This window comes from Macrobrachium nipponense, chromosome 15 (assembly GCF_015104395.2).
Source record: "Macrobrachium nipponense isolate FS-2020 chromosome 15, ASM1510439v2, whole genome shotgun sequence".
Classification (NCBI taxonomy): domain Eukaryota; kingdom Metazoa; phylum Arthropoda; class Malacostraca; order Decapoda; family Palaemonidae; genus Macrobrachium; species Macrobrachium nipponense.
The window spans coordinates 65514724-65539040 of NC_087208.1; the positions used below are offsets into that span (position 1 = coordinate 65514724).

Consider the following 24317-nt stretch of genomic DNA (forward strand, 5'->3'; position numbering starts at 1 on the left):
TGCCTATCCGCTCCACTCATCATTAGATACCCGTGAGTATATTTAGTGTGGCCAATACGTAATCTAGCTAAAACTATCTCAGACCTTCTATCCATCCGGCTATGAGGCCAAGGATGAACAGAAGGCCTAATCGACTTTAATTTAAGATTATTATCTAAAGTAGACCAGTGGGCCTGCCACTGGTCTCTACAATAAAATCGAATGGTACTTTTAAAATCAGATACAGGGACGCCCATGTTGGAAATGTGCCTAAGCCTAGTTGCAGCCTTAGCAGCAGTGTCGGCTCGCTCATTCCCAACAATTCCAACATGGGACGGAGCCCAACAAAACCTAACAGAAAATCCTCTTCTATTAATTAAAAGATAAAACCAATCTTGTACTTCTTGCACTAAAGGTGCAAGAGACTAGGCTTTTGAGAGAAGATAAAACACTCAAAGAGTCAGTAAAAATGGTAAAAACCTTGTTAGTACAAGAACTATAAAAAAATATATTTAAGAGCAGTCAAAACTGCCAGCAGTTCAGCTGTAAAAACAGAGGAATTAGATGGAAGCTTCTTTTTAATTATATTATCACTAGTCACTACAGAGCAACCAACACCATCAGAACCCTTCGAGCCATCAGTATATATATGATGAGAATCACCATGTTCAGAAGCATGATCCAAGAAACTTGCCCTCAACTGATCACCAGAACTGTTGCTCCTGCTTTCCCTAATTGGACAGATTTCTATGCGAGGCCTATTCCAAGGAGGAAACTTTGAGGGCGAAATTTCAGCTACTGCAGGGGGTAGTAATCCCACCTCTGGCAGAGCTGGCTAGCTCGAACTTCAAGCGGCTTGGCAGTCTAGGTCTATTTGGGGCTCTATCAGATGGTTCTCTAACGTACTTATAGTTGGGGTTCAGCTTTGACGTAAGTACTCTTGATAGGACTCTCAAGCCTAATTCCTCCCTACGGATACATAATGGGGGAAAACCTGACTCAACATATAGGCTTTCTACTGGTGAAGTTCTATAGGCTCCCGTACAAATACGTAAAGCCATATTATGGACAACATCTAATTTCTGCAGTGTTGTCTTGCACGCACAACCATAAACTTGGCAACCATAATCAATTTTGCTTAGGCATAAAACCTGGTACATCCTCAAGAGGGTGATTCGATCTGCCCCCCAATTAAAATTAGACACGACTTTAAGAATATTAAGACGAAGCTTCACGTTACATACAACTTCATTAACATGTTGAGTAAAAGTTAATTTTTTATCAAATGTAACACCTAGATACTTAATGCTATCTTCATAAGGTAAAATCGAATCATTTAAAAACAGTGTAGGGATCTCTTCCACTCTTCTTAATCGACAAAATCTTATAGCTTTGGTTTTTTCTGCTGAAATTTGAAACTCTTTAGCACTGGCCCATGATGTTGAAGCATTAATAGCAGTCTGAATCATTTGACAAGCTTCAACAGCTGTGGACTTACTACAGATTATTGCATAATCATCAGCAAAGGCCAGACCATGCACCCCAACAGGAACTTGTTCTAGTAGGCCGTTGACAGCTACATTAAAGAGTGTTGGACTAAGGACGCTTCCCTGAGGTAACCCTTCTTCTTGAGGGTAGGCAGAAGAAATGTAAGAGCCCACTCTTACTTTCAGGAAACGTTCTGATAAAAAATCTTTCAGACAATAGAACAAATTACCCACAACACCCCACTCAACAAGTTGCATAAGGATACCCCCTCGCCAGGTAGTGTCGTAGGCTTTTTCTAGGTCAAAGAACACTGCAACAGTCTGGTTTTGTACAGCAAAAGCATTCTGTATCTCCCGAGTAAGGAACATCAAAGGGTCAGAAGTACTTCTATTTTTCCTAAAGCCAAACTGCCGATTAGATAAAAGATTCTTTGAATCCAAATACCACACAAGTCGAGCATTGACCATCCTCTCATAAATCTTGCTAACACAACTAGTTAGAGCAATTGGCCTATAATTCTTAGGAAGGAAGGAATCTTTAAAAGGTTTTAAAACAGGTACAATAATCGATATCTTCCAAGACTCTGGTGAAGTTCCTGAAAGCCAAAAACTGTTTAAAATGTCTAAAAGAAATTGTTTCGTACTTCTAGGCAGATTAAAAATCATTGAGTACAGTATATCATCTTCTCCAGGAGATGTTGGGGAAGACAACGAGATTGCATGATCCAATTCTTTCATGGTGAAAGGAAGATTATATGACTCTAAATTTAAACTAACAGCAGGAACAACCGTGGTACCGTCCCTAATATTCCTGAATGCAGGAGAGTAATGTAGGGCACTAGATATATTGGAGAAATGCCTACCAAAGGTTTCTGCAACTTCTCCAGAATCAGATATGAGGAAGCCATCAATTTTCAATATAGGCAAGGGAGGTGGAGAAAATTTCCCTTGCAGCTTTCGGATTCTGTTCCAGACTAATGACATAGGGGAGTCATATTTTAATTCACTTATATATCTGATAAACGATTCCCTTTTTGCTTGCTTAAATGTTTTCTTTTGCTTAGCAAGAGCTCTTTTATAGATAATTTTATTGACCAAGCAAGGAAATTTACGATATCTCTTGTAGCAAGTTCTAGTTATCTTTCGGCTCAAAGCGCATGAATCGCTCCACCAAGGTACTAGAGGACGCCGAGGCTTACCAGAAGTTCGAGGAATAGACAGCATGGCACCACACAGCAATATACTGATTAAATACTCATAAGCAGATGTTGGGCTCTGAAAATCTTTTATCTTTTGATCAACTTCAGTAGTTTTTTTGAATAATCCCCAGTCAGCCTCCCCTACCTTCCATTTTGGTAAACATGGAGATGGAATATTTTTCATAAACTTTAAGTGAATGGGCCAATGATCACTGCCATGATCATTCTGGTCTACTACCCACTGGTAATCTAACCTCAAAGACGAAGAGCAGATAGTGAGGTCAATGGCTGAATCAGAATTATGAAAAACATCATGTCTTGTAGGGGAACCATCATTCATTAAAGTGATGTCATTTAAGTCAAGCAGCTGTTCTATTATTAAACCCCACCGGTCACAGTTTGGCTCTCCCCAGAGGGTGTGTTTGGCATTAAAATCCCCCATCAGAATGAAGGGTTTAGGAAGCTGGTCTATTAAAGTCTGTAGATCGGTTAATTCTAGCTGACGGGGATTTCCCTGCGCATCCTGCAATCTATTTTCCAATGATGGATCAAGGTAGAGAGAACAAATTGTGATCCATTTATAATTGAAAATTTGTACTGCACAAGCCTGCAACACAGTGTTCAACTGAACAACTCTGTGATTAATAGACGTACGGACTATGATGCCTGTGCCTCCCTGAGCACGTACACCTATCAGGGGTGGAGACCTATGAAATGAATAATTAAAACCCACGTTGGGAGTGTGCTCTCCCAACTTTGTCTCTTGTAGACACATCGCAGATAGATTATGTTCCTTAAACAGAACCCGAACTTGCTCTCTATTTGGTATAAAAGCCCACGGATGTTCCATTGCATGAGAGCCATTATTTAGAAGATGGGATCTTAAAATTTTCTACCAATTTAGGAATCTGAGTCCTGGTGAGAGAGATCTTATCAGTTTTACCAGAACTACTTGATCTAGATCCGGGTGTTATAGATCTTTTAGATGATGGGCCTTCACTTGCCCTTCCAGTTTTGCTTTTATTTTTCCTATGATGGCCGAGTGACCGAGAATGAGGCGAAGAGGGAGAAAGGGCCCTCTTCTGACGAATAAAGAGGGCCTCTATCTCCTCACCATCATCTCCACGGTGCACTGTAATGACAGGATCAGGTGAGGGCTCAATGTCAGGCAATGTCCCTGTCAGAGAGAAGTCGTCAACAAATTGAGATCTGGCTTGAACCCTTGAACCAACAGGGTCTCCTGGCTTGACCAGAGTCTCTACAACATGAGGAGCCCCGCCAGAGGGGCCATGAGAAGCCCCACTAGGAGGGCCGTGGGGAGCCCCACCAGAGGGGGCGTGGGAAACCCCACCAAGGGGGGCACGGGGAGCCCCAACAGGGGGGGCACGGGGAGCCCCAACAGGGGGGGAGGGGGGGCACGGGGAGCCCCACCAGAGAGGGCATGGGAAACCCCATTGGGACGGTTGGGGGACCCCCGGGGAGCACCACCAGAAGGGGCACCAGAAGTAGCAATATCCGGCTGTTGTGCCTTCAAGGCATCTGAATAAGTTTTCTTTCCCAACAGCTTCTTGGCCTGCCCCACACTGATGTGTTCAGCAATAGATTTAAGTAATGCCTCCTGTTCTTTTTTAAATTCACTGCATTTCTTATCTCGGGCTCGATGGTCACCCTTACAGTTCACACAAATTACCGGTTCAGAACATTCCTCGTGCTCAGGCTTGCCACACGATTCACAAAGTTTATTTCTGGTGCAAATATTTGAGGAGTGACCAAAGCCAAAACATTTAAAGCACTGGAGCACTCTCGGTCTATATGGACGAACTTTCATAATTTCATTGTCAAGAACAATTTCAGATGGCAAAATAGGACTTACAAATGTTAAAATAATCATAGACGAGCGGGGCACCCTGAAAACCTTCCAAACCACGTCTGGACACATCTCCAAAATTTCCTCTTCGTCCATTTCATGTAAATCTTCATTGAAGATGACACCCTTTGCATAACTAAAATTATAGTGAGGTTTTACCTCTTTTATCATATCTTCGGGATTAAGCTTTAAATTTAGGAGCATTACTGATTGAACATTGGTCTTGGCATGAACTAAAAAACTATTACGCCCAAAGCGAGTTACTTCTGGGCTCCCAACATTGCCGATCTTCTGGCTTACCAACCTTTTCACCTTGAAGAGGTTGCCTCTCTCGCCATGTGTTGTAATGATCAACCACTTAGCTGGGTCTGGTGATCTGGAGGTTTTACTTATTTTACTTGAATCTTTAGTTTCAGTTGGTGGTCTATATATCTCAAGATGCCTAGGGACCTCTTCCGCCTCTACAAGTCCAACACTCATAGAGTCTGACCTAAACTCTCTGTAGGCTCTGTGAGCTTCCGATTCGTTGTTGAAAAATATCCAAAATTCAAAACAACCATAATTTTTGCCAAGTCTATTCCGTAATTCTTTTACGTTCCCAAATTTACAAAATTTATTAAATAAGGTATCATAATTCCAGTCTAAAGGGACTGGTTTTACATACAAAATGTTTGTAACAAGGAGCTCATTTGAAAAAGGCTCCAAAGTCACAATAGAGGAATTACAAAAATTTTCCTTGTCCTTATCCTTGCCCAAGTCGTCAACAGAAGGTTTTAGTGTCTCCATAAGACGTACAATTGATGATTCGTCCAGGTAGCCCCCAACCCACCATGGAGCCACATTTAGAGGACAGTGTTATCCCATACAGGGCTGCCCTAGGGGTGGGTTTACCACCAGATATACACCCCACCCTCAGTGCTTAAGGCGTCATGATGTCCGTCGAGATCAGACCCAGCACTAAGAGCAGGGTTTGACATATAAACTTTCCCCTCGCTCGACCACGTTAGGTACTCGAGTTCTACGGGTGAGGTGGCATGCCAACCATCCTCACCCTCCACCAAATCCAATGAGTAAGTCCAAATCATGTCCAAAACCAATCCAAAAGTCATCAACATAAAATCTGTACCTTATAGGGGGAGGAAGCAGAAGGATGAAAAATTTTAGTAAAAGGAAAAGAGCTGACTTATTTAGTTGGATCAACAGCTGAGCATCAAGGCCCAGCGAGAAAGCAGTTCCCACCAGGCATCAGGGCCCAGCTGCTGAACCCTAAGCCCCCCATCCTCGGCAAGGCTTCAGCATCTGGGGGGAGAGATGGTCATCAGTCACGAGTTGTTGGTGAGAGGCGGAGCTAAAGACCTCTACTCTCCTTTCGAAGTAAGTATTTTCTCCAAAGTTAGAAATTAAGGCCATAATTTAAGCTTTAAACAGAGGGTAAAGAAAAGGGTGGCCAACGCAGGCCCAAAACACCAAAACGATTTCGAAATTTTTACTTACGATTAAATAACTTTAGAAGATTGACGTCATCTCGATGTTTGCGGAGTCGCTTGTGTCAACAAACTTCCCATTTCCTGTGATAAATCCGCACACCACTTGTACCCATAGACGCTGAGGCACTTTCATCACAACAATCGGAAACCGGTCCTTTGCCACGACGTTTTTATGGAATCTACGGTTTTGGTAGAAGACGAAGAAGCGTGCACTAGTTAATTATTTAAATAAATAGTAAAACATCAATATTTTACATATTTATGATGATTAATTTGAAAAATTCGTTATTGACAAAGTAACTCGATTCCTGACTCAAATTTAAGTAATTATTTTTCGGAATTAGAACGTTTTTTTAAGTACTGTATTATGACGTCACATCTTGACTTTCGTACCTATTGTAAATAAATTGCTATAATCAACTTTCTTGCAGAAAAGTTTACCAGTCATTCATGCAGACTGTTATCAGCTATTCATGTAATTGTTATAATCGTAATGCACATATATATCTATGATTTACTTTTTGGATATATGAAGATGCTTTACTGCCGGATTACCGCCGTAGTGTGACGCAATCGCTTTCGCTCCCTGGGCCTCTTGTCTGTTTTCGCATCATAAGAAATTAATGGGGCCGAATTTGCAATTACCAGAAAGTCGTTAAAAGAGGAAAGTTAGCATTGAGGAGCATATGTTTTGATTGGGAAAAATACAAATTTATACAATAGCTAGCTTGTAAAAAAATTACTTGATTACAAAAAACTTGATTGACAACTAAGCAGCATAACTACTATGGGTTTCAGAGACAGTGCAAGCACGTTTTTTGGCAATATTTCTGTAACGAACACTCGTATCAGAACGAGATTTTGCTATAGTGTATTACACCCAGTGCCGTAATTTATAAGGATATCGTGAATCACTAACCGTAAAGAATAACAACACTTGTCCTTGTACCAAGAGAAAAAAACCCCATTATCCAGAAATGGATACGAACGCAGGAGTAAAAAGCTCCACCTACCCTCTCCCCCCACCTCCACCGCCACCCCTGTCCTTCTTCCTTCCTTCACCTTCCCTTCTCTCTCTCTCTGAAAGTTGCTTCAGTTTAAACTTATTTTCTATGATTTTTCCATCTATCTATCTAATAATAGTTTACATTGGTGTATATATCTAACGATTCACTCGGTTGTTACCTGCCTATTGACTGATATATTTATACACTGTTGCCAATTGGTATGTGTTCACCCTCCAAACTGGGTATAAGACTTACACAAAACATGGAAATTAGTGAAATTAGCCTATGTATTGGAAGTATATGTAATGAGGTTATTTCCTCATTATTCATTTGGTAAACGTGGAACCCCGAGCGTCAGGCAAATTAATACACACAGCCCCTCTCTCTCTCTCTCTCTCGGCAACTCTTCTCTCTCCGACAATCTCTTTCTCTCCATTCTGTCAGGTAATCAAAATGACAGTCAAGTTATATAAAAAATAACTATTTATTTAACAATGGAAAGACAGTAAATCAAGTCTAAATCAAGTCTCACAGACTAACTTAACTCAGTTAACCCCACTATCAAAATGTCTAAACAGTAAATATAGTCACACCAAAATGTCTATTATCTATCGGGGACTCTCTGTCCCCCTAAGACTCTCGGTCCCCCTTTGCCAGAACCGTCTGTTTCAAAGACACGAGAAACACACTCGTAAGTACACATAAGTTTAGCAACAAAATCAAAGATTAGATATTCTTATAAATGTCAAACAGACAACAAGCCACCCCTTTGGCTAAAGTAATTTAACTCACCCATGCAGCCGGACTATGTAAAGCACTATATTATAAAAAGACTCCCGGTGACCACCACGGCATCTTGCCTTTCTTCCAAAGACGCCTCTATCAAAATCCCCCCATAGACTTGGGTATCCAACATTTTCAATAGAAGAAGCGCACACGCACATACGAACGCACACTTCGTTAGCGCCTCACAATTACTGGCTACATCCAGTTTCACAAAGGCACTTTGAGAAGAGTTCATGAACTGAGTACATTGACTTGTCTAACTATGCAGTTTTATGTCACGCCACCCACAGAAACTATTCGTCAGTTTTCTCGGGTCGTTGCTTCTCCACTGTTCTTCACATTCCATAGGTCACAGCGAACATATTGGCAATATATTATTAATCAAAAACCCTAGGCCTTTCATATATATACATAAATATTAAAGCAATTTTATCATTATTGTATTGCTATGACAACTAGAATTCATGGAAACCTGTTTATAATATTGCATCGGCGTATGTGTGAAGCTCCACTAATGTGGCAACGATGATTTTGCCATTCTTAGCATGCAAACATGACGGGTTACATTTATTTCTGGCATACAGTTATTTAAAAAAATCAAAATACTAATATAGAATTAAATCAATGAAAAGTGCTAGCAAAAAAAAAATTATAATTCACTAATCAACCTCTGCTCCGTGATGGTTTTCGGCAGCCAGATGTACGACAAGGTTAGAAACATTAGATTCTATCTACTTTAGAAATATCTGTAATTTTTCGGGGTAAATTGGTTGCAAAAAAGGGATAATAGACATGAATTAAATTTTGAAGTAACAAAGTAAAGTTAAACTAAATAATGAGTAAAGTAAAGAATTAAGGGAATAAAGCTTTGCACCTCATAACCAGTGTCGTCGTCTGCTGCTCGTAACTGTGTTTGTGGAGTGAGCGCTTAGGAACCAGGAACAGCAACGTGGTTCAAGTGCAGTTTGGAGTGGATTAAGACCAATAATGTGTATAATTACAATCAAATAAGCACTGTGGAGTTTCAGTTGTGATGGCAGTAAGGATAAAACCACCGAATTCAGTTCAAACCATGACCCCGGGAATAACAAGTTTCATACTTTCACTAATATAGGCAACAAAATGTTGTTTTATTGTGCTGATTACAACTGCAATCTTGAGTAAGATCAATAAACGTTACATTGTTCAAATTAGTGCTGGGAAAGCTGGGAAAGATGGTGGATTGTCCGTGGTTAGACCGGCCAGCCTGACGATAGCCGCCACACTGGATTTCAAAACTGCCTTGAAAACATATTTTACAAAGAGCGTAACATGCTTATTTTAGTTCGTATGGGGCTTTCATATATCACATTATGTTGACGAAACTTCAATCTTTTGAGTGGTATGCTTAAAGTTGTAATTGTATTCTTGTTTCACCAATTAAATATCGAGTGAATAAGACCCGGCCAGAGTGATGACGATGGATCGTCCGTGATTGTCTACCCATAAATTATGGTAGTATTGTGGCAACGTGTTAACTCAATTTCTAAATCATCAATTTTGCTGTCACGCAGACCCAAACGTTCTCTCTCTCTCTCTCTCTCTCTCTCTCTCATTAACAGTGCATTTTTTGTTTCATTCATGTTGTTTAATTAATTCTTTATTCCATATCATCATCGCTTTAGTACTTCAGGTGTTTGTTAATTTTCCTGCGCTCTTCCTTTCGTTCGTTTCTTAATTCATGATGATCCTACTTTTCTTCATTCCTCCTTTCCTTCTCAGCTTCTTCATTCCCTCAAAGTCCAACGGTCCCGTCCGTCTTTATTTCATCCTCATTCATTCATTAATTATTTGAGGAGAGAGAGAGAGCGAGAGAGAGAGAGGGGGGGGGGGGAGGGGGATTTCCTAGTCCCACCCGCCGGCCCACATCCTGGCGGCCGGGCATCAGTCACTACATTGTTGCCTGATCATCAATACCACTGCCTTCTACAAAGTTGTTAAATTGCACCCATCTTAGGCTAAGGCCCCACCGACCGACAATTCAAACTTCAGCAGTAGTTGCCGTTATGAAGGGAGCGTGCGAGGTTTTCCTCTGACTCGGTGCTGTCAACCAAATTAGAGGGGTTGAACAGTAGGAAAATCTGGACGTATGACATAAATTTAGAAGAAGAAAGAGTGTAGAATATGCAAAACTCTTTCATAAGTTACGATAGCGTCCAGACAAGTTTTTTTTTTTTTTTTTTTATTGTCGGATAACGCCGAAAACCTTTGACTTAATTCACGAGGGCATTATATCTCGAATATCAAAATTTGATACCAATTACAGAAGATCCGTATCAACGTAAGAAAATTGTAGTAACTCTGAGGGAAGGATTACTGATTTCGAAATTTGTAAAGTTGCACTTTATTTTATTTAATACAAAAATTAAGAAACGTAAAATTGTGTGTGAACTGAACACTTTGATACAGGAACTTCTGAAACAAAGATATTTACATAAATGTATCCATTAGAATATAATAAAAAAAATACTTTAATCCTTTATCCTAACCACAAATCATCACATTTGATTATAACTCAAAGTTGGGCAGGTGGTTCAAATGCAGGTTGTTGTAGGTCTACCACAATTTCTTCCTTCATGCGGACCCAAGCTCGGAGACGCACGTCCACGTGCGGCTAAAAACAAAATGTTTTGTTCCTTGTGCGTCTAGTCCAGTAACGCACCTGACGCCATGCACGCTCATGCGCCGTGTGGGGCCACTCGTGTTTGAACTATGACAGTTGATCGAAACGCACAAAACGCGTAGCCGTGTTGGACGCACGTGACGCGCCACGACGGATTTGGTGGGGCCTTATGCTAAGGTCACACATTCACGTATCAACGCACGCACGCCCACGCATGAGCGGAAATTGGTAGTTGGCAACAGCTTACGTCAGTAAACCGTAAATGTAACGTAAAACACGTAAAATCGTAGACGTACGGTGACGGGTCGTCCGGTCGCTAAGCTCCACCCACTAGGTCGCTGTAGCCCACTCCAGTTTTGAAATGTTCAAAACAAGTCGTGGGTGGTCGCGCCAAATGTCACCTGACGTAGCTCCAGGCATTGCACGTGAGAGCCACGGTGACTGCTGCGGGGTAAGCGCTAGGGTCACCAGCATCGTTCGCCGTCGTTGTTTTCTTTCCTCGGCGAAGCACGCGGGCCTCCTAATTGCGCTGTAGCCTACGGCGAAACCGATTCACACATTTACAACCCTGTACGACATGGCAACGCTGTAGCGTGGTATAAAAGGTCAGGTCAGCTGTTGTTTCCGTCTCCCAAGACCAGCAGTTTAAGATGCCGAACCTCCTAAAACGACCAAGGAAGGGACCATCAACGTCACATCTTGCAGGACCTTCTTTCAGCCCGGAAAAGACTCTTACAGCCACTCCTACAACCACTCCTGCAGACATTCAGGACAGGGAAAATGTCAACTTCCACCTACAGGAGTCGGAGTTGGATGAGATTCTGACTGATGACAGCGACACGGAAACTCTCCATGAAGCTACCCCCATTGACGAGGGACAGAACGTTCCCTTATCGAAGATATTTATTTCTTCTGAATAGCAGTCTTACAATAATGGTGTAACAAATAATGTAAATATCAGAGAGGAATTCTTATATACATCTAAAAAATATACATCTAAAAAATATTATCTTGAATAGGTAAATTCCTATTTATTTCCAAGAATGTTTGATAAGTTATTAGATGTTATTCTATATCGCTTAAATATAAATCGCCCATAGTCAACAGTTTTATATGTCTAAGTGTATGTCTGAATGGTAAAATTGAAGCAAGAAAATTCTAGGGCTAATCTTATATAGTACTTATCCTATGTTCATTTATTTGTGATGTTACATTAATTACATATTATATATATTACAGATGGCTACTATCAAAAAGTTACCATAAAACTAAAATAGATAAATTTGTAGGAAAACAACGAAGAGACGAGCTGTTACAATGATTGTTTACGGAACGGCAAGCTCTGTTCACAGGCCCGCCCTTTTGTACCCTACGGCACCACAACGGTGGGCGTGGTCTTGACGAGAAGTTGACGTACATAGAACATTACAATATCGGCGTTAGTTTCAGGTAGACGTCCGACCTTGCTTTCTTTGCGCGTACATTTGCGGCGCAATTTACGGTGCTGGCTTTACGTCCGTTAGCCCGTGTCCTGTTTACCAGCTATTCAAGGTCATTTCACCGCGATGATGCCCACGATCCACATATGTGGGCATACGCCGTCGTGATACGTGAATGTGTGACCCCAGCATTACCCTTAATCTGACGAGCGCCGTTGTCAGAAGCCAAGAGGATTTAGTGGTACAAAAATAAGAATTTAGGACGTTCAGGCCACAAATGTTTTTGAGCCATGTTTTGGCCTACAATTTACCTGATAGCGACGGCCACATTATCCTCCGGACCCCTTGTAACATTCCACGCGGACCACACTTTAAGAAACACTGATCTAAACGTACTCACCCACATTGATACTAGACATCCTCAGCGCCGTCCCGCTGTCTGTCTACTAGACTTGTAAAATAAAATCAGCTTATTTGGATTAATCAAAACTACATCCTTCCATGAAGAACTACATACAGACGAAAGCCCAGCGCGTGAGCAAAACCAAATATATTATAATATTAAAGAGTAAAAGACCATTTAGAAGCAAACAGTGTTCCGATGTATAATTAGTCGATGGTAGATATAGCGACTCTGTTGCTTTTCAGATACTCCCTCAGAAACTGGGGTAATAAAGAGCGAGGTATCCTCACAGGACGTAGGCGCCATCTCAGGACAAAAGACCTCCCATAGAGGAGGACTGATTGTCTTGGGGAGGCATTGTGGCCAGCTGGGTTCTTCCGGTAAGCCCCTCTCGATTGGCATCCTTAAAGAGCTGATAGGGAAATTAAGAGTAAAAAGGCTTGAAAGGTGTGAGATGAGGAAAGACCTCGCAGCTGCACGACGAAACAAGTGTTAGGAGCATGGGTGGATAGCAAGTTTTATTACGGGAGAGAACATGAATGGAGGTACAGTCAGGATCCATAGAGAGAGTGTATGGATCCTGGGTACAGTAAAAGGAATGAAAGGGGTTACAGCTGGGGGCTGAAGGGACACTGCAAAGAACCTTAAGTAATGCCTACAGTGCACCGATCATTACACGTCGTTTCCTCTATAAAAAGCCTACTATTTTCGAAATCCACGCCATGGACAATATCCAGTGTTGAACAGACAAAGTTTGTCATGGAAAATTTAGCTTTGTAATCGGTGTTGAATTCCTACCAACCCACCTCCATTAAACACTGCCCCCCACCCTCTCTCTCTCTCTCTCTCACCACACACACACACACACACACGCACACACCAATCGTACTTTTATGGATCTTTTCGTCCTGCATAACTCTGAACGCATTTCTTCCAGCCAACAGATGTCAATCACATGAATCTTTCATTTGCAGATGAAACGAAGACCTACAACGTCCTGCTGGTGCCTCCTGTTTATGAATCTCCTAGTGGCAGTGCCCGGCCTTGCTGAGGATCTGCCCAAAGGTAAGGATGATACAGGGTCGTTAGGAGGCTGTTTGAATGTGGATGTGTCAGCCCGACTTGGACAAACTAGCTGACATACACTGAAGGGATAACTATACACAATCACCTTGTTTGCACGGCGGTATTAGATTATACACATGCAACCAAATTTCCATACATTTACGTCAAAACTACACATGCTCATCTTCTTATATGGGCCCTATGACATGCAAAGTGACAGCTACACATGCACACCTTATGCACATGGGAGTTAGTTAAAATTCAATATGCAGAGCAAGCAATACACACATATAATCACGTTTACAGGCGCATTATTCAAAGTACAAGCAGGTCTGTTAGAATACAAAAACGCAAACAATTCACAAGACAATACAAGAACAATATTCAAAATTATACTTGCCCCTCGTTGCATCCAAATAGTGAACAATATACATAATTAATCAGGTTTCCAGGTCCATTAAGTTTAATGTACACCCCGTTCACATAAAAGAGCAAGCAATACGTACAGTCCTTTTTACAGGCGACTTAGGTAAAACAACACATATGGATACGCAATTGTATACATAAAAGCAAAAATTACATGTGCGCTAATTGAAAGAACACATGGATACCCGTTTGTATGCATCAAACCCAACCCCTCCCCCCTTCCAAGAACTGTCAGGCAACATGACACCTCAGTGAGTTGAGAAAATTCCAACAAGCCGTGTTTGCTCTGCAAAACTCTCCCTCAATGACTGACGACTCATTCGTAGATTTCAAAAAGCTGTCCATTTCCTGCTTTCAAATTTCAAATTCCTTTAAGGAATGGAATGGAATATAGACTTTAGGCCAATTGGCTTAGAGCTGGGACATATGAGGTCAGTTGGCACTGAAAGGGAAATTAACATTAAACAGGTTTGAAAGATGTAACAAGAGGACAACCTCGCAGTTGCACAAGGAAAAATTCGTTAGGAGAAGGTGGATAGTAAGATGGAAGAAAGTAAATATGAACCAAGTTACAGTAACAGGAATGAAAGGGGCTGCAGCTAGGGGCCAAAGGGACGCTGCAAAGAACCTTAAGTAATGCCTGCATTGCACTGTGTGGGGTGCACTGTCTGTCGGCACTACCCTCCTATGGGGCTCACTCCTCTTAAGATCCACCATTATTCACCAGACAAGAGATACACCAGCTGAGTGTCATGAATCATAGAGATATGTCTACACTTGACTTCCACTATGTTACAAAGGCTCCACTCACATGTTAATAGCATATCAGTGGGCATAGTCTACTTTTGCATAAAAAGATTTACATTCTTTCAGTATTGAGGTGTAAAAACAATCAAATAGGACCCTTTCAAATTTTATGGTTGCTTTACAAAAATTATTGATGTTAAGACAAATTTTTCCATTTTTTTTATTTAATAATTAAACTGAGATTTGATGACGACTTCGTTTTAGTCAAATGCATCAGCGATGAGTGAACAAAAGTTTTGAAAATGTTTTGTTAAGTGTTTTTTTCTGAAATTTGTCTACAAGTGACATTTTCTTACTGTTTTTAAATATATGACAGATTTCACTCTTATGGAACATATTATGGCCTTATTGAAAGCAATAATCGTGTTTTCACATTGAAATAATAGATAACTATGGAGCATGTTAGGTTGCCACTTAGTGAATTTTGAACAAAATCCTTTGCAGTCAAGTAGCATCAGTTCTAAGCATAGCTGTACATCCCCCCCTCATAGCTTACTTTCTTATTATACACCGTCCAATATAAGAATAGTAACTATAAACCAATGCAATTCTTACATCCACTTCTAATGCCTTGCCCATTACATAAAGATGCACAATGCAGGTAACCTCAGAACGAATTTTGTGCCAGTACAAAACTTTTCTGTTGTCAGGTCTTGCCGCCTCAAGCATCTAATAATATTACAGTCATTTCAGACGGTAAGGGTACCACAGCCTTTTCTACAATGCATCACACATTCAGACTGGAAAAAAAGGGCCAAAAACAACACCACATTGTTAACTTACTCAAACTTCGAACGAGGTTAAGAAAATAAATTGGGGTGCAGAGCTTTTTTTGGAAGGAGTGAACCAAGAATAAAACACGACAGGTACATGAATAGATGTAGACTTTAGAGGAACTGGTATCTTCAAAATAATAGGGGAAAATTGCAAATGGTGATGCACGCATGAAATCTGGCACAACGATTCTTCTTGACCTTCTGTCTCATCCGCAACCTCTGGCTACACATTATTTTCCAAGATGGCTGGCAGGTTTTCAAAATGGCTTTTGTTGGATATCTGAATACTGACATTTAATTGGTTAATCACGTTCGAATTCCTCAGTCGCACCCAGTTTATGGTAAAATATTGAAAACAAGCCTTTACATACTTAGATACATAATTTTGCTGCCTAGAAATATCGAAGATGGCTGCCACTATACAAAAATGTCCGTCAAAGAGGCCAAGGTCATATACGAGGTAAAAGGTCAGGTAATACTACATGGGCTCAGGGTAACTTCAGCTTTATCAGTTTTTATTTATTTATTTTTTTTAAGGTTAGAAATCATTAAGCGCTGCTTAATTCATTTTCATCCTTATTTTTAAAAAATGGTTAAGTAACTCGATGTAACAGTGTAATAGTGTAGTGTCAGTGCATTACCAGGGCACACTGGTTGAAACTACAGCTGTGAGACTCAGCCTGGGGTTCAATGCTAGCTAATGGTAGATATTTGTCATTAGTTTCCCAAATGCAGTTTAGCTAGCCCCAGTTCAAAGTTAAACAGCAGCACCTGAATTAACAGCATGTGCCAGCGCAGGGAGAGCCAAGCCAAATAAGATGGGGCTTTAGTCTTCCAGAAGATGTACAGATCACATGGGAATTAAATAGCACTGAATGAATGATCAGGCTAGAGGTAGGATTATGACATATCTGAGCCTAGTTATATCCCATATCTGAAAGTGCATCTATGTTGTAAAGGTGGTAAAAGGATAAACCCTTGGCCTATAGAACAAAAACAATGGCAGCATGAAAGACTAGTGGATGCATCTGTTGCTGGCTATGTTAGCCTTGCTACAAACATTCCTGAATTTTATAAGTTAAATGCAATGGCTATGCCATTTTATCTCCCAAGGCTTGATGAAGGTGATGGAATTCTGCACTTTTAAAAATAACGAGTTACATATCATGGATCATGTATGCAGAAGTTCAAAACCACAAAATCAAAAAGGAAAAGGAAGTCGTAGTGTAAGACAAATGATGATGATATTGTCCCATCAGCAAAATTCACACATAGTAACCAGAACTGAGAAAGCAGGAATCTGCTTTGTCTATGACAAACCAGCACAAAACAAAGATTAACGATTGGCCCATGACATTGGCTTTGCCCGAAAAGCTGCAATGATGTGCCGTGAACCTACTAGATGAGAGCTATTGTTTCCAAGGTCCATATGTATCACTCGTCTTGTTTGACAGGCATATACAACAGGGAGAGAGCCTGGCTAAGTCCCCAGAAAACTGGAAATGATTACGTGCAGTACAGACAACAGGCATGTGCCCAAGCTTATACTGAGCTTGAGATGTACAAAAGAGACAAGCTATTTTACGATGGTAGAAGTTTATGATTTGTACAAGGAAAGACTGGAATAGCTAAATGTTGATGCTTCCTTTGTGCACCTAACATAGTTGAAAGAACAGATACTTGCCTGTATCCCAGAACTGGAGGCTTTCAAAAAGAGAAGAGAGATTTGGTTTGCCTAAGAGGGGAAAGTGGGAGAAGCCCTAGCCACAGCATGTAACTACAATGATGCACTAATCGTGGCCAAGGGCACCCTTTAAAATAAACTTGTCATCATGTTGCCTCTTTTTCAAGAGGCAGCTCATTCAGTTCCAATGATTAAACATGCCATAGATATTACAAGAGCAACCCCAATGTTTCTCAATCCTGGCCATACCCCAGTTCTAGCAGTTGATCAGCCACTATTTGTAATTGTCGAGGAGATCCAATGGGAATGGCTAATGGTATGGTTATCATGTTTTTAATGGCAGCATTCAAAATTCTTGGTGACCTCTTGGAAGACAGTGGTTGGACTGGTGCTCTTGCAGAAGCAGAAATAGCTACTCTTGGAGCAGTAGATTCGTTAATTTCTCCTTAACATGTGAAGAAGACGTATCTAGCCCACCAGGTGACAGTTTGTAATTTATATCAGCTGCGCAAAGCCGCCTATATGGCATACATCCAGGAAGCAGAAGACGAAAGTGAGTTAAGTTGTGAAAGCTGGATCAGAATACGAGTCAGTGGCTCCACAATTCTACTTTTGGAATCTTGTGCTTCAGCTAGAACTTCTAGTGCTCGTTTTCATCATGGTCATACCAGGAGTCTAATTTCAATTTGTACAAAGACGTGCTACAGGAACTCATTCCTTTCTTCTTTGCCCGGGACCATGTACATTATGCCTGCTGGCTTTTAATTCACTTCAGACATGGAGGCTCTCCAAAACGACACATTTGTTGAATTCACAAAAAGAAATTTCACTGACCATAAAACCACTCAGCCTTTTTCTCCAATGGCTATAGGCTAAGAGCACAAGCAGAATGATGCTTAGTGATGGGAGATAGGGGAGCCATCGGCCTATTTGAAGGTGCAAATGCTCTCGGAAGTTGGACAGTGGCTGGTCCTGAATTAAGCCACCTGACTGATGAGTTTGAGACTAGAAGTGATGATCATCCAAAATCTGAGGGTAAGCATCATGATGAAGCTCAAACTGTACAGAAAAGGTTTCGTGAAATATCTGAGAATCTAGCAAAAGTAATCAAAGAAATGGGCAACACTTTAGAGGAAGATTCAGTGGATCTGATTGTGCTAGACAGTCATGAATTATGACAGCAAAGTTAGTGAATCCTTGAAATCTGTGGAGAGCCTTCGACATACATAATTGACAATCTTTATTGAGACATTCAAGACACCCAGCAAATTCTATGAGCCTGTACACAAGAACAAAATTTTATTGTTCAGTCACAAGATATCTGCTCAATTCCAAAGGCAACTGACTGATACACAAAACATATTGGTATCTATCGAGAGGTATATATATTCATATCTTTGGTGGCCATTTTGGAAACATGGTGGCCATATTGGAAAGATGGGCTCAGTTTATCTCTTAATGACGGTAAGAATGCCAAAATATAAATTGCTAATCATTATATATACAGTAGGCAACTTTTGTAGGCTTATGGAATGAAAATATTTGAAATATAGAGCAAATTTTCTGCTGCTTTGGAAAAGAGATCCATCCTGGAAATCGCCATGTATTGAGGAGGCCGGTGGTTGATTTTGATTTATGGGAATAATAAGAATTTTATGCCAAATCTGTTGTTTGTATCACCATTTGTAATATTTTCTCACTACCCCACTCCACTATTTGTGTTACTCAAGTCTGATGCACCTTGGTGGTCAAAATACCACTCAAGTTAATCATCTTTAATACGTACCATAAAAATATAAAAGTACAAATAAGAATCCCATATCATCAATGAATAGGAAAAAAAACACAATCAAAGAAACACTTCATTAAAGAGCAGCAGACACTAAGTCACATACAGCACTAGCATGCCATCTACATGAAAATACACAGAGACTTCAACATATATATGCATCCCTTGTCACAGTTCTTCAAATACGAACATGTGTTAAAACGAGAAAGTGGATACATAAGGAATACTAATATTACAGAACAGAAGATCGTTTAAGGCAATATAACCATTCAATTCATTCACACACAGGTAGAGGCCAGCATTGCATCGACAGCGAGTTTGAAGGGGGCCTCATCAAAGCAAGACGTCCTCTCTTTAACAAGCAACAAAGAGAAAATCAACAGACAGAGCTTAAAAAAGCATTCTTGCGTAGATTCAACAGCAGCTTAAACTACATGAAACCTTGCTTTCCTGACGAGCATAATCCGACTGCGGAGCTTTCCTGTTTACATTTCCTCGGCGATAAACATGTCCATATGAAGCACCTACAAAAGGACAACTCTTACTGGTGGTACCCAGCCGTGCACCACAATCAGAGTGACGAAGAATTAAAAAACAACTTCGAAAAATGTAACGGATATTTGGGAAATTTGGAAAGGAATGTTCCCACGACAAACAACGTTGACAACTGCACGGACATTTCGTGTCATCTTCGATACACCCTCATCCCATTCTTACCATGGAAATGCCAAGTGGACAATGAATTCAGTAGGAAAATTGAGTTACTGGTGTACTTATATAACATTAAAAACACTTTATCAAGAAACTGTGGCGATTTAATATGTAACATAACTAAAATAGACACTTCAATAACCATTTTAAGTTTAAATAGAGCCACGGATCAACTTTGTATAGAAACACTGAATGAAATTAATAACAGTCCCTCTTGCTACCCGGAAAGCAATGAATTCTGTTTTTATGCATTAAAAGAACGAAACACAAGGCAATCCTTTGTATTCATCAGCAAAGACACTGACACTATTTCTAAAAATGAGAAGCTAGTGTACATTTTACGAAATTTTACCAATTTCCAGGGGAATGGATCGTGTGAACGCCCTCTGGACTATACAATGAAAATAATGCATTTCAACAAAAACCAAACTTACTACTTTTGTTCCAGCCGGTCAAATGACAATGCCAGAGATTCATGGCGCATAAAAGATATTACGGAGTCTAAGTTTCTAGTAGCATTAAACGCCAACGTCAGTGTTAGAACCATAGAAAGTAATGTGATCCTTCAGCAATTACTTTCCAACAGAAACAACATCAATACAACAGTATATAACATCATCTTAAAGTCAAACTACACATTCGAACACTACACAGACGCATTCAACATCAGTGTCTTTAACGCGAACCCCACAGAAATAAAAGTACTAGAAGACGTTATCAAGCAGGAAAAATATGTCACTATTACAAGCACAAAATATTTTACCAAAGTTGAAAACAATGAATCAATATGGGGTCACCTGAACTGGATCATTTTCCATTCCTGTTCACATGAATATCAAAAAGACGACAAAGGTCTGTTCCTCTTCCTTTACAATGGCACCTTAAACTTGGAATATATCTGCAATGAAAGTACAGCTGTTCTTCTCACCTCCATCAGAAGAGAAAATGTTACCTCTCTTAACTCTACAAACTTTGTCCGTGGATGTTTCGATCAAGGTATAAGCCATAACGAAACCAGCAAAGACTGTAAAGATAATCTACAAAGCGGTACAGACTATGAGACACGATTTTTCCACTTTTTGATTTACCCGAGAAACATAGACAAGCTATCAGCTATAAACCAGGCGGACCAAATAATGAAAAATCCTAATGAAACTGAACTCTTTGAAAAGACATTTTATCAGGGGAGCCATCCTTCAGTTCGAGGCGGCTTTACCAAAATAGTTGAGATAAAACCATCCGAGTTTGATCACAAGGAGCAGACAATATCCCTACAAAAAACGCTGCAAATACTGATAATGGCCAGTCTCTCCGGCAACAAGAAATGCTTAAAAACTCTTAAGGAAGGTAGTTTTTCAATTGATATAAATCCAAATAGTACAAATGATAATTTGCAACCACAACCACTTTACGTGATTGGTCCAATTCCATTTGATATCTCTAATGAATCTTGTTTAACAATTCTTCCCTATGATGTTTACACTGATTTGAATAGAATCAAAGAAAATAAAAAGCTACGAGTAAACAAATTCTGGCCAATATGCATGTACAATATGTTGATTGCATGGGATGAAAACACTGAAGGGGTGGTCCTGGAGTGGGATTATCTCTCTCCTTCATGCAAGGCTATGGAAACTGCTCTCTTCGTTTTCTGTTGTGCCATTACCTTCATAACAATATTTGGAAACACAATAGTAATCACAGTTATCATATTTTCACGCTTAATTAAGAAGCATGTGTACATGATATATACTTCATTGGCCGTAGCTGACCTACTTCTTGGTGTTACCTCAGCTTCACTAGCGCTTCATGACACTTATTACCTTAGGAGTGGTCAACTTACAATCTATAACTTCAGTGATGAGGGACCCTGGGCCCCATTTGGGACACTTGCTCATAATCAACCAAAAGGGTTCCAACAAACTAGATTTCCGCGACACGGATGGCCTGGATTCTGTGCAGTTGCTATGAATATCTCTATCCTTTCTTCTTTAATGTCACTGGCTTTACTTGGTACTGATCGTCTCCTCATGTTCCTAAGCATTCTCACTCTCAAAGATAAAAAGGGAAATGCATATACTGATAATCAAAATGACATTCAACTTCATGAACAAAACAACAAGAATCACAATCACAATCCAATAAGATTTCGAGACCCTTTTGTCAACACTCGGTACACACAGATTACCATCCTCATCATATGGGTTTGGAACATCATTTGTGCGTTTTTAATCAACACTGAAGCCAATAATAATACTCTTACTGGTTTATTTGATCCCATTACAAAGCTAACCTTAAATACAGGGAAGGGTACGTCTTCTGTGTTCTACCTTCAAGTAATAGTTGCTAGTATGGCAGGAATAATAATTGTAACTGCTACCGTCGCATCTGCGATCATTTTCAACATTCATGAATCCAAAATGCAGATGAATGGCATAACGATTCATCATCCGCAGCGTAAAGAGCAAGTTTATGTTGTAACTCGAACATTTATAATGATGGTAATACTGTTTCTAGTCTCAAGTGTACCAGTAGCTGTTGGTATATTAACTAATAGTTTAGTGTTGGATTTCTCAAACACCGCTCCAACATTTCACTTCGTGATCTGGTGGCTCTTCATGGCAGGATCATCATGGAATTGGATAATTTATTGCTTCCGAGGGCAACTTTTCAAGGAAAAGGCAAAGGAATTTTGTCAAAATCTATGTGGTTCACTATGAATCCTTGCATTGAAGAAATGCTAAAATCACTAATATTTAAGCGGACTTTCCATATTCTATACAGCAGGTAACACCACCACTAAAATTAATCACTGCATCTCAACATGAAACTGACAAAAAGAAATAACCAAAGTATAAATTTAACCAAAACAACGGATCATTTCATCGACTACAAAGCTATGTATTAAAAAAAATTTTAAACTCACAATTATCTGCACCGATTTTTGCAACAAAATCTCATCCACCTAACTTAGAAATTCAATTATTTGAACATCTTAAGGCTGGAGTTTTCTTTCTACTCGAGGAAAAACTCGTAGGTTCATCAAGTGTTTACTCAATACATATGAGATTACTTTCCCCTCATGTATTTGTTTTGAGACAATTCCTGGCGGTAACAAATGCGATGCGAATTACCAGCCAAAAATTTGACTGAAAAAAAAATGGTACTTGGTGGTCGATCATGAAATTCTAATTTGATGAAAATCTGGAAAGAATATTCAACATCCATGTCTGGACCAAACTATGAAAGATGAAAAAGGAAAGTTACAATGTTCCCCAAGTGGGGAAGTGATAGCATAAATGAGCTGCTAACAATCAAACCCGCACCAAATCAAATATTTACCTAAGAGAAGGTTATTAAACAAAAAAAGTCAAGATGAATACCTGTTCCCTTGTACACAGAAAAAGTGACTGGTGGATTTCTATGAATCCCGTATGCATAACAGTACTTCATTTATCTATGATTCTGACTGAACATGAGATATGACGAATGGAGTGTCAGCAAATGCAGCACGAAAGTTGGTGTTGCATTCATTTTATCACATTGATAAAATGAATGCAACCTGATTCAGCTCATATGTCCTTCCTTTACCAGTAAATCTCTTTCAGATTTACTGCAGTGGTCCGTGGTGGTAGGTTATTGTGACTTGGACCATCGACGGATGGTCTCTTGTTTATAAAATTTTCATATGCTGTATTTTAACAGCTCTTTCAATTTCACAATTGACTCCTGGTCCCTTTTTCTGCCGAAAGCAACCGGATTTGCTGAACAGCAGCATCTCAGTTCCATAGGTCCTTTATTCGTCACACCGTTGGACTGCGGAGCAGTCTCCCTGAGGATGTCGTGCAATGGGAACTTCTTAAGTGCAAGAGAAAATGCAATGTATTACTATACCCTAGTACAATTCTTCTTGCGTTTTAATGATTTAATTACATTTTTATCGTTACTGATTTATAGTATTTGTTCATTTGTTATTTTTTAATAAACAATCTCTTCTTTTTGTTGTTTTTGTCATTACCTTCTGTTACGTCTTTCTGATGAAGACCATAATCTTAGGAAGCTTAAATTTCAAATCAAATTGTGTCTGTGAGCTTGTTCCATTTGAGTAGGGTTCATCTTCTGAATAATAATAATAATAATAATAAAAATAATAATCATCGTCATCATCATCATCATCATCATCATCATCATAATAATAACATATTTTGTGAACAAAATAAAGGGCAGAGATATATATTCGACGCACTAAAACTATCTGAAAAATGTGTACATATATTTCAAGCAAAAACACTGTTGGGTGTAAGTGGGAAATTTTACCCAAAGTTTGACAGAATCCCTTCAAAAAGGGTAGTTTTTCATTTTATTTATTTATCTAAATTTTTTTTCCTACAAGACATGCATTTAATTAAACAGACTTGCAATTTCGTATGCATTTGGACCAAATTTAACAGAAATCTCTTTAAACATGCAGGAGTTGCAATAACCAAGTGTAATGAACACAATATTGGACAGATGCACAGAGACAAGTGCACCATCTTTTCTCTTATACATCTAGGTAGCATGGTTTGCCTTTGTGCCACATTTTAGAAAAACTGCTCCACTGATAAAGTTAGACAGATGATACCATTTTCCCCATTATGCATAATGGTCAACCTTTGTACCACGCTTGAATGAATTCCCTTTGACCGTGTGGGAGTTCCAATGACGAAGTACATTTACCAGACAAACTGATGGAAACAATTA

The 24317-nt window shown here is 39.8% G+C and overlaps 1 protein-coding gene across 2 annotated transcripts in view; it reads left to right on the forward strand.

Annotated features, from left to right (window-relative positions):
* The window catches only part of LOC135195025 (uncharacterized), a 39079-nt gene extending 15507 nt beyond the window's left edge, over positions 1-23572 (forward strand). For both annotated transcript variants that reach the window (XM_064221333.1, XM_064221331.1), the window contains exons 2-3: positions 13291-13381; positions 19152-23572. In XM_064221333.1, coding sequence (XP_064077403.1) covers positions 13291-13381; positions 19152-22294 — 3234 coding nt within the window. In that variant the 3' untranslated portion in view covers positions 22295-23572. The remainder of the gene's footprint in view (positions 1-13290; positions 13382-19151) is intronic.
* The last annotated feature ends 745 nt before the right edge of the window (positions 23573-24317 follow it).